At 51.2% G+C, this 16121-nt stretch overlaps 1 protein-coding gene across 9 annotated transcripts in view; it reads right to left on the bottom strand.

Moving 5' to 3' along the window:
* Positions 1 to 16121, bottom strand: part of TCF4 (transcription factor 4) — a 235246-nt gene that overhangs the window by 19698 nt on the left and 199427 nt on the right. For 6 of the 9 annotated variants that reach the window (XM_042804610.1, XM_042804608.1, XM_042804605.1 and 3 more), the window contains 4 exons: positions 8264 to 8331; positions 6660 to 6813; positions 4060 to 4136; positions 1704 to 1907 (listed from right to left, as the gene is read on the bottom strand). In XM_042804610.1, coding sequence (XP_042660544.1) covers positions 1704 to 1907; positions 4060 to 4136; positions 6660 to 6813; positions 8264 to 8331 — 503 coding nt within the window. Of the gene's footprint in view, positions 1 to 1703; positions 1908 to 4059; positions 4137 to 6659; positions 6814 to 6865; positions 6945 to 8263; positions 8332 to 16121 lie in introns of all 9 variants that reach the window. The other 3 variants (XM_042804607.1, XM_042804606.1, XM_042804611.1) reach the window with 2 other exon arrangements.

Genomic DNA, 16121 nt, shown 5'->3' with positions numbered 1-16121 from the left:
TACCCAAGGCATAGACTGCCACTCCATCAGTCCTTTCTCATGTGCCTTTGCAATTCAATGGGGTTTTGGTCTTGTTTTAAGGGATTTTGGTCTTGTTTTAAGGGATTCTTGCACACCGAGGAGAAATTTCCCTGTGACTCCAGCAGAGGCACACGCTCCACTCCCAATAGGCGTATGGTTAATTGAAATTCTTTCTTCTCATCTGCCCTGCCTTGCCCTTAGCATGTGGGATGAGCAGGGGATCAAGCCTAGTCCTCCACAGCGCCGCGCAGCAGCAAACTGGCCACGGATCTGTCAGGTCCCTTTCTATTTCCACATATTTCCCCCCACCCGCCCCCCATCTTAATAAACCCAAATAGCTCGAACCATCTGAAAACGCTGCCAGATAACTAACTCCTTGCTCCCTTCCTCCATTCCACGTCTGAGTAAGCGTTTCTATTTCGGGAATGAAATTTGGAAGTATAAAACCGAATGCCTTTCGATCCTGTCAGAGATTGCACGGATCTGGTTCAGCTCTGCACGTGCCCAACTCTGCCGCTTCCCGACCCAAAATTGCCATTTCCCGACCCAAAATTGCCGTTTCCCAGCTCCTACAGGACCGTTGCTTTTTCATGAACTTCTGCCGCGGGACTTTAAGAGTTTGGTAGGCCCACACGCACTGTGTTAGATGGTTTTCCTTCTTATCTTCCCGACACATTAAAACCCCCAACCTATTGAAGAGACACGGCTTTCCTTCGCGAGGAAGCAGGCAGCTGCAACGGAATTCCTCTGCAAAGTGCCAGGCGTGTTCTGGAGACCCAAAGTGGTGCCCGTAAGGCAAATTACAGACCTGACCCCACCCCGACTTTTGTGAAAACCCCGTTCGCCCAGGCAGCAGCGACAGACCCGCGACTCCGTCACGCCAGCACGAGCCTGCCAGCCCCGGGAGGTCCTGCAGAGCCAGGTTTCTCTGAAGCCCCTATTTCAGAAGGGTCGCTCAACCCACAGGGAAGCCCACGCCACGGTGAGCACCTGCACCTCCAACTCTGAACTACCTCCCCACCCTGGGGCTTTAAGCACGCGTCGAAACCAAGGACAAGATTAGCTCCCGTTCCTCAAACCTTCTCCACGTCAAAACGGCGCCCGGCTTCCCCCGCGAGGGGTGAAACGCAACCCTCACGAATTCTTTTCGGGAGCAAAAAAAAAAAAAAAAAAAAAAAACGAAAAGGCCTTTCGGGACCTGCGGCGGGTGGACGTTCACCCGGCCCGGGAGCGAAAGAATAACTGAAGCCAAAGGGTTTCACACGCCCGGCGCCGCCGCGCAGGCGGCTACGAGTTAAAAGCGGGGCCGTGCCACCGGCTGCTGGAGCGCGGCCACGGCGGGGTGCGCCTGCCCCACGGCGACACCCGCACGGGTGGCCAACGGCCGTAACGCCCAAGCAGCTCGGTCCTGGGGGGACAAGAGGGACACGGGGTGGGGGGGGGACAACCAGGCGCGGGGATCGGAAGCTAAAGGCCGGGGCGGGGGGGGGGGGGTGGGTGGGCTCGGCGCTGGAAAACGCCGCGGGGCGAAGGAACAGCGGGGGACCGCACCCTCCCCGCAGGCGACGCTTGCGAATTCCACGCCCTCCCCCTCCCCTCCTTCACCCATCCCTTCCTTTTCCCACCCCCCCCCAAGCTTCAGGCGGCGAGTTTGTCACCCCCAAAAGTGTCGCAGGGCTTACCATGAGCGAGTGCCGGTTGGCGGAGAGCAGGCCGGTGCCGTAACCGGAGCCCAGCCCGGCCATGGCTCCGTTGTGCGAGGGCCCTATCAAGCCGTGCATGTCGGCGTGGCCCCCCGGCATGGCGGGGGCCGGTCCCACCGCGTGGTTGCGGAGGACGTGGATGGCGTCGTCCAGCCTCTCCAGGCGGTCCTCGATCCGGCTTTGCTGTTGGGGTGCGAGAGAAAAAGCGGGAAGAGCATCAGCAGGCGCGCGGGGGCGCGGTCACTGACAGCCAGGCCTTCCTTCTCAACCCCTTGGTGCCTTTTTTTTTTTAAGTTTTGGTTGGTTTTTGGCTTTTTTTTTTTTTTTTTTTTTTTTTTGGAGAGGAGCGATTTTGGTTTCCCTAGGGCAATGTTTCAAGTAGCGTTGCGGGGAAGGAGAGAGCATGGTTAACACGAGTACAGCTTTGATTTTCATGGGCAAAACAGGTTCAATGATTCCTCATGAACATAATCATTACAGTACATATGTTGCCCTCTATGTCTTTGAAAAGTTTTAGTGATACTTAAAAAAATAATATAAAAAAATAATAAAAAAATAAAAAAGAAGTAGAAGTAAAGAAACAAATATACCTCTAATTGTAATCAATCTCTGACCGGGATTTTCCTCCCCCCATCTAATCCCAGGATCACACACAAAGAGAGAAAGAGAAACTACCAGTCCCTACAGTCCCTCGCTGCTCGTTGGATTTTTTTTTTTTTTTTTCCCTACAGGTACGCATCCCGACAATCACCTTTTTCTCACTGGTAAAAGCAACAATAAATCCTCTGCCTTCACCGAGCAGCTTACGGCCGGTGAGCAAGGCGGCAGTGCCTAACAGCCGGGGCGGTCCCAGGGGGGCGATGCTCTCGGGGTCCCTACAACCAAGTGCCTCGGGAAGGATGGGACCTCGCCTCCCGTGGCTCCCACCACCCCAAAAAACGACCCCCCTCCCAACCCCGACTTGAGTTATCACCTCCCAACGCCGCGCTCCCGCCCAGCCAACCCCCCCTGGGCAGGGCGAGGATGAGGAGAAGCGAGGATGAAGGAGCAACAACCTCGAGGCTTCCGCTTGCTCCACGCAAGGAGGGACCCGTCTCTACGCGGGGCTGCTCCACGAACAACCCGCTGCAGGAGCCGCTGCCCGAAGAAACCTCCTCCTGCTCTGCTCCCCCCCTCAACCCCCCCCCGAGCCCCACCACTGTCCTCGGCCATCCCCAGCGCCGGCCACGTGCCGATCTGGCCACCTGAAGTCTTTGCTCTTTAATAAAATACAAAAGGGGGGAAGCTCAACAGGACGGGCCCCAAGAACCGGGGAACCTGAGCCGCGAAAAATAATTAAGCAGAGCTGATGGATCTCTACAGCAAATCTCTCAACCGAGCCGCTGCGCTCCAAAACCCCAAAGAACTAAAAAAAAACTCCAGAAGACAGATCGCCTAGAAAATAGCCCCGTCAATCCCGGGAAGGATTTCTGTATCGGGGCGGAAAAAACCAGTCTGGACTAATCGCTGACTCTGGCGACCTTCTAACGAACGTTGCGTCATCTCGCAGTGGAGGGGTTAAACACCGTGCTCTCGGGGATTATCCAACTGCTTGGGTTTTTAAGGCAACTTCTAAGCCCTAGCGCTCTTTATTTCACACCCAGCGCCGCATCAGGCATTTCCCACCGCTGAGGGAAACCCCCTAGACTTCCAACCGAGACCAGCAACCAACTGAGAAGAGCGAGGCAGAGGACCTGGGACTCTTCTACAGTTTTTCCCCGTCCTGCCAGGCTCCCGGACAGCTCCCCCTCCACCTTTCCGTTAGGAAAGGTAAGAGATCTTACTGACATCCCTTGAACCCTCTCTGCCACGTAAGCTTTGAGGACCAGCTCGTCAGCCCACCGGCTTTTCCCGGGGAGAGGACTCCTGACCCATCACCGCCGCGCCGGCCGCGCTCCCTTCCCTCGCTCCGCTGGGCCCACGCGACGTCCCGCGTGAAACGTGGAACCCACCACGGCTTTCTACTCCCACTTTCTCCTCCATTTTATCCCATCTGCCTGCTCATCCTCCCCCTCCCCCTTTTTTTTTTTTTTTTTTTTTTGGTGGTCCTTGTTCCCCTTTTCCGTAGATTTCAACTCCTGGCAAAGAGGAGACCCTCGGCCAGCAGCATCTCAAACCGCATCGCGTATCTAAAGCGACGGGGGCACCCATGATACGAATTTAGAGGTGGTAAAATCAAGTCCGAGGGCATAGTGGTCACTAACGAAATGAAAACCTGTGTGAGAAGAATGGATGAGAAATGGAAAGAACAGCAAGTAAAATACTGAGGCAGAGGAGGTCACTAATCAAAACATACCAAAGAGTGTAAGGGACCTTCATAATTGGGAGATGATGACGCTTGACCTCCATTTCTAGACCAAACAGCTGTGCCTGCTAATAGTAAAATTGGAATTACCATTAGAACTATGCAAACAAAAATGTCTTTCAAACTTTTTGGACAGTTTTGTAGACATGTAAATGCCGTATTCCAGATAGACTATAGAGCAGACATATGGAGAACTTCCAAAATACACACGGATGAAGGGGGGGGGGAAAAAAAAAAAAAAAAAAAAAAAAATGGAATTTCGTAGCAAAGCACGTAGATGCAGGCCACAAAGTTCCCCCCAGGCTGCTCCTCTGCATAGAGGGCTGCATTCATTCGGCAGCCGGAGCTGCGAGAGGCTCCGGGAGAAGGAAACGTCTCGGTGGTGGAAGGAGAAGCTGCAGTGCCAGCCCGGGCTCCGTTCTCCTAACCAGGCTCTGAGACATACTCGGTGCCCACCGGTGCCGGCGCCCCGCCATCCGATTTACAAAAGGGTTATCCAAAAAAAAAAAAATAATAATAATAAAAAAAAAAATGATGAAGTCAGGGTTAAAAAAAAAAAAAAAAAAAAAAAAAAAAAAAAAAAAAGCACCGCACACAACATTCGCGTAGACGTCGGGAAGGTTTGCGCGCTCTTTGGGCAGCTTAGTTGGTTTGGCCCCGGGGGAGACCACCGAAGGTCTGACCAAAAACCTTCTGGGTTTGTATCCTCTGCTCTAAATCTGTTCCTGCTGCTGCGGGAAGAAAAGTGCTCCTGGGATCCAGCAGCATTTTCTAAGGAAAAAACCTGCCCTTGTGAAAGAGGCAAACACGGGGGAAAAAGAAGATTTTGTTTGTTTGTTTGTTTGTTTTGTTTTGTTTTTTTTTTTTTTTTTTCAAGTATTTTTCCAACAGCTTTTATATATTTAGCACAACGCTTAGACAATTTACAATGTTCTTTTGAACGGGTGATCTTCGCAATGATCTCATAAAACGGGGTTAAGAATTTGAGATGGAAATATTAGGATTTTAATCTTAACGTCTACATTGAGTGGCATTTCCTCGAACCGAGATAGGCCAGGGTGGAACTCATGGCAATTTTTTTTAGGCTCTCACAGTGTAATTTTTTTTTTTCTCGTAAAAGTCAAAATTATGTCAGTTCTAATTAAAACTTAAATCTTCCCTTTTCTGGTCCCCGTGGAGCTTTTCGTGGAGGTTTTGCTACAGCACTGAACGGAGCAATGAGCAGCAATCTTTCCTTTCAAAATAATTTTTAACTAGCCCTTGATATCCTTGAGGGAAAGTGTCTTGCATGCTAAACACTTTCCGCTCTTATTTAAATGCACTTGTACTCCGTATTTTTATGTATTTTGACACTCGGTTCTCCCTAGTTACCCAGCCGAGCCTGCAGAAAGCAACGCAGCCCGAATTAGCACGGGGTTTTTTTTTCCTTTTCTCTTCGCCTCGGCCCCTCTTCCATCGGGAAGGAGGCCAGCACCTCGCTAGGAGAAACGCAGCCCAAGCGCCGGCGGTGCTACACCTCGGGCAAAGAAGGGCAAAAAAGTCCTTTTTGTGAGGTGTGGGACCCTCCCCCCCCCCCTCCAAGCTCTGACGGGCAGGGTGGTCCCTCTGTCCCCCCAAAGGGTGGCTTCGTGGGGGGGCTGGATCTCACCCCGCCGCTCCGAAATCCTTGGCGGGGGGCGATGGCTGGCGGGGGTGTCCTCCTGGACCTCGCCCTGCGGAGGCTGGTGGCTAGCGGCAAGCTTCCCTCTGCATCCCCCCCCCCCCCTTTCCTTCCCAAAAGGGGCTCGTCCCCGTGGAGCTGCCCCTAAGTCTGCGTCTCGGAGGCTGAGGGACCCTTCCAAAAGCTGAGGAGCCCGCGAGCGCCCTCCACCTCCCTCCCGCTGCTCGTGGAGAAGGAGGGGGGGTGGCTCAAACCTCTCGCCCTCCGGGAGGACGGCGGCCTCGGCCGCCTTTCGGGGCTCCCCGGGGAGCTCATCAGGATCCGGGGCTCAGAGAAGAAGAGACCCGGGGTTTTCGGTTGCTTGTGCCACGGACCTCATCTCAAAGAAGGGACGGAAAGCCAAGAGGCCTTCTCCAAGGCGTGGTTGGAGAAGCCTAAGGGTCGAGCTGAAAAGTCTCGAGGGGTTTAAGAAATATGCCGGGAAAACACCTGACGCTCATGAGAACTACCCTGGGCCTCTGGATCTCTGCAGCTTTTATTTGTAAAGGGGGGGGGGGGGGGCTTAGTTAAAATAGACAATTATTGTAAACTGAATCGACTGGCTTCACGGGGCGGGGAGGTGGTGGGGGGGGCGGGGGGGCTCTGTTTGTCCAGAGATGTATTTTATGGATCAAACAGGCGTTTGCTTCAGCCCCGGGAGGCGCAAGGAGATGTACCTGGCACGGCCACCCTGGAGCGGAGCTGCCGCGAGGGCGGAGAGGGGCCACGCTCTGCCCCAAGACCCCCAGGAGACTGCAGGAAGCTGCCAAAAGGCTTATAAAATCAGCGCCCCCCCCCCCCCCCCCCCCGCCCCCCCCCCCGCCGGCCCCCAGCCCCCTCCTCCCCACCCTGGCTTTTCTGGAAATGCATCCGGCCTGAGAGCTGCAACCACCTTCTCTCTGCACTGGCAATCCAGCGTGTAGGACCCCTCTCTGCTCATCTCTGCGGGGCCACCAGCCTCCCGCGCAGCCAGCACGGGAACCGCCGGGCGCTGCCGCCTGGATGCGCATCTCACACCCAGTACCGCAGGAAAATACGTTGAAATCCTACCAAAAATACGGTGAAACGTTCAGTAAAATAGAATTGTAACAACAATACCTGAGAGAGAAGGGGGAGAACCAACAGGAGTTGAAGGATTTGATGAAAAGCTGTTGTTGGTGTGATCTGGAGAATAGATCTTTAAAAGATGATACAGAATTAATCTAAAGCCATCACAAACTGATGCAGAAAGAAATATGGAATTCTTATGCATTCAGTTCATTTAAATGAAAGCAGGACAGGTTAAAAAAAGCCCCTTATTCAAATATTAATATTTTTATAAAGGCAAAACGGTAGTAGGTGCAGGAAGCTAGACAACAGACCCCTTTTGCCGGGGACAGGCGCTAGCCAATTAAGTTTCTGATTGTCACAGGGACCTGCTACGGCAGTAGATAATTCCCATTTTCAACGCATCGACTACTCTACGGATGAGCGTCATTGAACGAGGCCTGAAAAACCTGCTTTTTTTTCGTGACGCTGAAATCCCTTACCGGCCAAAAGAAAGCAAAGGGAGCGGAGCACGTCAAACCCTGGCACAGCGGGGAAGAGGCAGCAGGGACCTCCCGACTGCTCGTCCGCTGCTCCAGCCAGAAAAGCCCCCGCGTGCCCCGTGCCCGGGCGAGGGTGCCACCTCCCCGCGGTGTGTCCCCCCCCCCTCCCCACGCCCCCCGCCGCCCGTGCCGTTTGTCAGGGCACCACTTCAAAGTGGATTCTGTACTGTATCAGTTCGGTTCAGGCAAACCGGAGTCTGACTTTTCGTCTTTTTCAATGAGGCATCGAAGAGTATGCGAGACACAGAAGGGAAAAAAAAAAAAAAAAAAAAAAAAAAAAAAAAAAATATGAACTTCTCATGAGAACTCAATGGAACCCACTCTGCCCAGAAAATAACTAATCGTGGTCCTTATTAAAAGTCAGCGGTCGCTGGGGCGCGGCAGGGTTTCAGCCCACTTCGAGTTGGAAAGCTGCCGTGCCCCAGCTACCCAGGCGCTGACTTTAACAGCAACCACGGGAACTGAATAGGTGGAAACTGCCATGAAAAACAGAAAATCTACAGGCGAATTCAAAAGGAGCCCCGGTGGCCGATGGCTCGGGAGCGCCGAAAGTCATCGGGCCGCTGGGTTCTGTTCAGACCTCCCTCGCCCTAGGAAATGCTGGGGGGGGGGGGGGGGCTGGACTGACAGCCACGGCTCCTCGGCACCCAGTCGGCGTGACCCAGGCGCCGAGGCTTCCCCTCTTGCCGCTTCGATTCGACCCATAAAATTCCACCTCCAGCTTTTTCAACACCATTTTGCACTGATTGTTCAAGATTTCGGCTGGCAGTAACTCCACGCGGGTGACCTCTGAGACCAGATCTCTCCCGTTTGCGGTTCGTCTTCGTAAACTCCAGGCGTCCAATTCTGATTAAAGTTCACACTTTGAAAACGGTAAACGTGTATTCCAAAGTAAATATTTCCTTACAGAGGCAAGTGCTTTCCCCAGCGCATCACCAGTCTGCGAGCTGCCTGCCGCCCCACTTCCTCTGTTTGCTGAAAAACAAAAGACTTGATGTAAAAATCAGACAGTAAGACATCACGGACTTCTATTCCTGGTCCACTTACTCGTAACCTAACTGCGTTTTAACGTTAATTACATAAAATTAATCTTTAATTACCATTAATTTGTTTGCTGAGGTAGGTATCAAACACGTTCACGCCCCGTTTTTGCAGGTAAAATAGGAACTTGACACGCTGCTTTGTTAAAAAACACACGGCCTATTGGGTGGCACTTGCCCCGTATCGCTTTGCTTTTTCTGGACTTCCAATAGTAGAGGATGCTCAAAGGTGGGGAAAATACGCGAGCGGGTAGCTAGGCAAGTTGGGGAAGGGCTCCTGCCTCCCCTGCCCCATCCCAGGGCGCCTAGTTTGTGCAAATCTACTCTAATGAGGTTTTGTTTTGTTGGGTTTTTTTTTTTTTTTTTTTTTTTTTTCCCCTTCAAAAACTCTACGGCACTTCTATAGAAGGGCAATGTTTCCCATAGCAAACACCAAAAATTACCACGGAGGAATCTTCTAAAAGCTCAGCCTGCCCGAGCAGCCCAGTTTCTCTCTCTCACTGGGACCAGTCATTAATCCCGGGCTCCTGCCGCAGCCCTCGCCTCCCCCGCTGCGAGGGAAGGACAAAGTGCCATTAATAAGCGGCAACCCGGTATTTTGTTGTCCCCTCATTCACTCGGTGACCTTGATCCTTTGTCTACTTTTCAATGCAGGTTTGAAAGGCGCTAGGAAATCCCATATGGACTTTTCCAAAGTGTTCCTTCTGACTTTGGTAGGAACACTGCACCGGCACTGAACGAAATGATTTTTCACCATCTCTCCGGTGACGGGATTGCACCTTTTACGTAAGAAATTCAGAGCAAGAACCTGGTGCAGCAGGTTCTCACGCTCAGGTGACAGGGTTGAAAACTCCGTTACAGGTAAAACTAAAAGGAAGAAAAAAATCAGGGCGGAACACCCCGCCACTTTCAACATCTCTGTGTCCATTACAAACGAAACGCGCGGCTTCGGCTGACTGCTGCCCGTGATGAAGATTTCTGCTTTCATCTCTGACGACCCGAAGGCAGGTGGCCAGAAAAGGAATAAAAAAAAAAAACCCACCAAGCAGCGAAAAGCTGGATCGGGGTCTGGAATGTGAGGGCTGAGGCAGAGAGGCTGTATGCAGCGGGGTTTAAAGGGCTTCGGTCCCTTCCAAAGCCCCCCTGCCCCCCGGCAGGCTCTGCACCACGAGGCCGCGGGATCCTGGGCCCGGAGGATTTCAGGAGCAAAGCCAGGTCGCTAGGAGCGAGTGCAAGCACGGGCACTTTTTTCGCTCGTTAAAAAGCAACTATCAAACAGCCTCCTCCGAGCCTCACCCCAGCGTTACTCAGCGAAACATCCCGGGCACGGGAAGGAGCAGGGTTGGGATCCGTTTGACTGTGGCCGCCGGTGTAACTACAGCCCCTCCCAGCTGAACGCACCCGGGCCAGCGCTCGAAGCTCAAAGCCCCAAACCCAGAGCGACCTTTCCGCTCCACCTCCTCCCGCCTTCCCTCCCCGAAAGCACTGAACTCGGCCCCCGTTTCGCTTTGCCAAGGCTCCGTCCCTTCCGTTTAACCTGACCGCGTAAGCTCACTGTTTCAGCCCCTCGCCCCGCCGCGCCCTCCTCAAGGTCTGCGCGGGGCCCTGACGCCGTGAAGGCAAATTCGTGCGGCGCCGTTTGCAAGGCCAGCTTTGCTGATTCCTTCCCTCCCCCCCCCCCCCGCCCCTACTCCTCCTCCTTTTCTTAGTTAAACTTTTTCCTTTTATTATTGCGCATTTGAAAATGTGCTCATCTGCCAATGACAGCTTATTTGTGATCTCGGCTTCAGTTTGAAACGCGGCATCAAGATGTATAAAGAAAGATATATAAAGAAATGTGAAGACAGATAGAACAGGCGGTGTCAGCTCGAGATACAACTTATCAGGGTAACTTAATGTTGTAAATCACAATCTAAAGGTTTGTGACTTGAATAATACCAGGCAGATGTCCAGAAATTCAGTTAGTTTGCTCTAAAGTGAACTGTGAATCGAAATGTAAATCACGCGTTGTTTTTTCCCTTTTTCTAAGTGGCTCTAACTGCATTACTCGAAAATTAAGTCCTGCATTTGTCTGTCTGAAGGCTGGTTCTCTCTTAATGACATGAGCTACGCTGGTCCTGCGGGAGAAGCAAACGCCGGGACCGCAGTCTTGCTCCATGTGCTCCCAGAAACCTGACGGCGCCGAGCTGGCCCACGTCTTCTATTAGTTACCGCTAAGAACAAAGGAATTCTTCAGATATACTGAATATTAAAACTTTTCCTGAAAGACTTTGAAGACAAATTAATGCGGCAGGCCTGGAAAACATACAGGGAGAGCCTCAGGGATGGGCAGCAGTGTGCGAAGTTCCCTTCTGCAGAGGGGAGGGAGCTTCACTGGGAAAGGGATGCTTGAAAAGTAGAAGGCAAGCTGGCGTCCTTAGTTGTTGCTCTCTTTGGATGAAAACCGAAAGCCACCCATTAAAACAAAGCCAAACAGTAAAAAAAACCAACCCCCAAACGCTTCTTTTTTTTTTCCAGTAGTGTCCAGTCAGATAGGGAAACGGATTGCTTGAAGGTATGCAAAGCCCAACCATGCGAAGAGATTTAAAAAGAAGTGGACAAAGCGCTGGAGAAGAACGGCCATCGGCGGCTACTGAACGCCAGCCCCAGGCTCGGGGCGGCCGCGAAACCCCGCGGGAAGGCGGAGGAGGGAGGAGAGGACGCACGGACGCTTTGGGGCTGAAGCTCCTTCCCAGCTGCTCGCCTTGGGTTTGGGTTCTTGGGGACAGTGGGGCAAAACGGGCAAAGGAAGGCAACTTACGGCATCTTCTGCTTGGAAGACTGAGCCAAAACGAAGCAGAGAGAGATCTTCTGAAAGCGTGCGCGTCCCCAGAACAGCCGGGGTTGCTTAAATACAGCGAACCCCTCGAATCTCAGTTTTTCTTTCTTCCATCACGAACCATTTTACATGCGAACCATTAATTGCTTTAGCTATCAGCTCGGTGACGTAAGGGAGACGCCTGAAACCTGCCGGTGACTCAAGAAAATGTATTTGAAGGAAGAACAGAAAAAAGAGTCGTAAAAAGAAACGCAGCAAGGAGCGTCTGCTGAAGCGAGCCCGAAGATTTGGGGAGCAATGTGACAAAACTGGGACGGGGCACTACAGAAATAAGAACAAGACCTCAAACGTGGGAAAAGGTAACGTGGGGTATCGCTCTAAAGGTAATATAATCAACTGTTGCCATTAATTTTTCTATTAATATCGCAGAGTTGTTGGTCCATCCGTTTCCCAGTGGCTTCAGGGAAATATCAGTTAAATACAGCCGCTGACACCCCGAAAGCTGAGCAGGGACAGGCTTAGGTGGGACAGGCTTTCACCACATCTAACAAGTGCGCCTCCACTTCAGCTTCTGGAAGAAAACCGTAAGATGGAGGATCTTAGGCAAATTTTTAATGCAAGGTACACATCAGAGCAAAAAAATACTCTGAAAGCGCAATTTTTAATGGCTTAACAGGCGAAGCTTTTTCAGGCCCGTCAGAAATAAGGACAACGATGGAGAGTTGGTAGGACCTGCAAACAACCAAGATGCTACAGAAGAACTCAAGGCAAAAACAGGGTGATAGAAGAAATGCTACAACAGATTTTTTTCATCTGCCTTGTCACGGGAGAGATGATATTTTACAAGGGATTAGTCAGAAAAATTGGCTCCGACTGAAGTGTCAGTGTAAAGGCTTCAAAATAAATCAATAAAAATAAAAATAAAGAGGAGCCAAAGGATGTTTCTAAGAGCGCTCGAGAAACTCAAACACAAAACTGTCTAACTTCTAACTGCAGTGTAAAACTGACTGCTCAAACCAACCTCGTGCTGAAGTAAAGAGGCAGAAAATATTAAAACCTGAAAACAAAGTTCTGTGAATTCAAAGAGCCACCAGATTTTAAATCTGAATCCTCCACTAGGAAAGATAACAAAGAGCAATATACGTACGGACAAATGCACCATTATCGCACAACCAAGTCGTGTTTTGCCACTCTAAATTCTCTCAAGGACACGATGAGCACACCGATGCAGGAGATCCAGTAAATGCAAAGGATCTGTACTCTCAGCTTTCACCAAAGCCACCTCCCCAAGGCTCTTAAAGAAACTAAACTGTCTTCAGATTAGCAGGAAAGCGAGGAGATTCTTGCCGATTAAGAAATTATTAAGAGGGAGACAACGAGAGGAGGAATTCATAGCTTTATTTTTACGAGAGGAGTTATCACCAGGAAATTCCCAGTTGTGCAGGTCTGTACCCTTCAACGTACTCATACGCGGCCCGGAAAAAGACGCGGCGCACGCCGAGGTTGTGATGTTTGGCAAGATGCTGATTCCGGATGCTAAAATATGATGCTAGGTGTAAAGAGCAGCTCTTGTAACACCAACTTGCCAGGCAAGACGTGCCATACCCACACAAAAACCACCGGGCAACAAACACGGGGGGTGGGGGGGAAAGCCTTATGGCATAAATACACACCAGCGGGCTCTCGGTTACTTAATAAGCAGTCCAGAAAGAGGAGAGGACATAGAGCTACAGTGAGGAATTCGCTGCCAGCTCGAGCTGATGAACCAGCCCCTCACTGTCCCCCCCCCTAGAAAACCCCAACAAGGAGCAAGGACCGGGCAAAGAGCAGAGACAACCCAGAAGCCCGTTCTGTCCCTCTACGAATTCACACCACCCCCATATGTTGGAGCAAAGATCTGGCAAGTCCATCAAGAAAGAGCATCACGGTCTACAGAACAGAAGAAGCAAAGACAGAAAAAGCCAAGAGTGGTTCCCTTAGAGGACGAGCTCAATAAATGTGGATTCTCCAGCTTGGAAAAGGGACCGTGACAGCTGGGTGTGACCCAGGCCACGTAAACTCTTAATAACAGGGTGGAAAGGCAAGGTGAGGAGGGAGGACCACAGTGCATCTTGTGGGAGCAGGATCAAAATGAAAGAGGAGCAGCATTTCACAAATGTGAACGTCACTGTGCCGGGCCAAACCTCCAGGAAAAGCTGGGTCACTTCATGGAGAAGAATGAACTCGAGCTCCCTAAATACTCAGGAAAATCCTTGGGAGTTTTTGTTGGAGACAGGACCGTTGCGTAGATGGGCTTTTGCTCTGAACAAGGACAGATGTTTTCCAAGTTCTTAAGCAAAACACAGAACAACTGAAATGCAAGGAATGGCCCCGAAACTGGAAGGGCTCAATTTATCCAAGCCATTTCTGTACTGGGCTTTAATTGAAGGAGGTAGCCAAATCCAGACTTCAAGAAAGGCTTCAATTAATTCATCGCTGAGGCACAGAAGTTTGAGGTGAGAGCAAGGGAACGCTCAATGAAACTTCCAGGAGGGCAGGAGCTGCAGAGGTGGCCAGGCTCACAAATTGTGGCTGGATGTTGAGCTAGATGACCAGTGTGAAGCGGCAAGCCGTTCGCACCTCCTCATCCTCGTCTGTATTTCCTCAAACTGGTCTAAACGGCCGCGTTACTCGAGACTACGAGGAGGCACGCGTGAGCCTGAACGCTGGCTTCCCCCCTTGAGAAGGCAGGTCTCTGCTGCCACGAAGCATCAGCAAATTCTGGCACGAGGCAGAAGACACGGGTAACTCGGGAACAGGATCGTGAGCCAGGACTTGAAAAGGCACCGCCAAAGCCGTCGCTTTTACTTGTGAGCTAGTCCCCCCGCTCACGAGACTATTAATGTACTGAAGGCATCGTGAAAGACTTGCCACCTTTTGATGGATTGATTCGAACTCCGCTGAAGCGCGTGTTTATTGTTACAGTTATTCTCCTAAAACTTTCTCAGCATGTTTCTGCGAAGAACAATTCCGCGCTGGAAAGCAGAGGGACAGAATGATGAAGCACAGCCTCTTCACATCCTTCTGGTGGGGTCCCGATTGTAAATCTCAGATTATTGAATAAACTTCCAGGAATCGGCATCGCAGCGAGTATAATTCTATCTAGCAAAGCATCTAGTGTAACCGATATGGTGGAGCCTTCTATTAGGGAACTGCAGCCAGACTTTTTATCGCTTAAATTCTAGCACAAACTCACGCTGTTCTGATGGAGCGGCGCTTTCTGAAACAGCAGCCTGGAAATTACGTTTCTATGTTAAGAAGAGTGGAAAAACTTGCAGCGTCTCAGTATTCACAGCTGATCATCTTCCCAAATTATGAGGAAGTGACATCGGTGGGTGAAAGTCATATTCTTCTTATACTGCGCGACAGTTCACCACCCTCCTGTAACTGGAAGCTTAACATTCTTGTAAAATATACAGTGCAGTATTATGTGACTGCTCTGGTAATAAAATTACTGTGAAACCAGTGCCTCAAGGGGAAATGCACATAATGTTTCTCCTGGAAAAGCTGCATGTCACAGTGCATAATGTCATACAAACAACATGTCATCAGAAGTGAAAGCAGCAAGTGGGATTAATCCACGCATCAGATGGATACGATCGACCCGTACGGCGGATGCGAGAGGCACTTTCTCTCACTAACGGGTTGCTTAAACACCACACCGCTTCAGACCTTTGCAAACAAAAAAAACCCAACGTTTCAGCTTAAAATTAAGCGCTGCCCGTGCTGTCCGACAGGCCCGCGGAAGGATTCGCTCCCCGCACGGCCGTCGGGGCTCATCTGCGTGCTGCCCGGTCGTCGGGACTGGGATGGAAGCCCGTGGGAAGCACGATGGAAGCCGTAAGAGGCTTCCTCGGGGGAAAAGCCAAGAGAAGCCTGCGTGGGCTCAGACTTCGGGGAAGGCTCACTGGTTTGGGAGGAGAGCAGGACTCGCGCCGAGACCCGAGAAAGACTTTCGCAGCCCTCCGTTCAGACACGGCCCAACGGTACTCCTCGCTGAGTATTTACAGCTGCGAAAAAAAATAAAAATTAAAAAAATTCCGCACGGTTGTATTGTTGCTCTTCTGAGTCATCCGCTGGGTTTTTCAGAGGAATCTAGATGACAATCTGGATGCATTTTTGACACGGGAGACGTAGGCGCTTTTCGGGGCGGTCCCCAGCGGCACAGGAGGCTGCGGTTTACGTCCCTCTGCAAGATTGTGCGTCCCTAAACGGTACCTGCAAGGCTGCTGCACAGCTGCTGAATTAAACGGGGCTCTCTTAGACTTTGAGGGCGACAGAGAGAGCAATTTTCCTATGTCACACGCCCAGAAGCAGCACTGTGTTGTAAAGGAAGAACTCTCAACGGAATGGCGAGGTTGAGGACAGAAATGCTAGCCTGAAACGGGATACGTTTTTCTCAGACAGTGACAAATTAAGAAAAGACTGTATTTAGTTTCTTCTTTGTTCAGAGGCCTTGAAAAATATGATGCCCATGTGTTAATGTTTGAACCCACCCTCCATTCTTCCTGCATTAGTCCTGCTCACAGTCATTCAATACAGAATCATGTGTGTAATCCGAAACATGTGTCCAGCGATGTGTTCCCTATTTACCAATTATTTAATTAGCTTTATTTGCTCTTTGAGATACAGGCAAAGCAATATTTTTTGACTTCCTCTATTTAAGTAGGAACCGGGATTTGCCAGATATTTAAGCGTACAGGGGGGGGGATGCTCTGAATTTTCAGAGTCACTCCCGGCAACGTCCCCCCCCCTCGCAGGGACACGCCGCCACCGCCGCTGCCCCCACGCCACGTGGAAATCCAGCGCCGAGCTCGAAGGGGATGAACGTCGTGACACCGAAGCCTCACCTCACCCGGCGCTGCAGG

The sequence above is a fragment of the Tyto alba genome, unplaced genomic scaffold, assembly GCF_018691265.1.
Source record: "Tyto alba isolate M040663 unplaced genomic scaffold, T.alba_DEE_v4.0 Super-Scaffold_42, whole genome shotgun sequence".
In the NCBI taxonomy this organism is placed as follows: Eukaryota; Metazoa; Chordata; class Aves; order Strigiformes; family Tytonidae; genus Tyto; species Tyto alba.
Note: the sequence above shows the minus strand (reverse complement) of the source record. Positions and strands in the feature narration are given on the sequence as shown.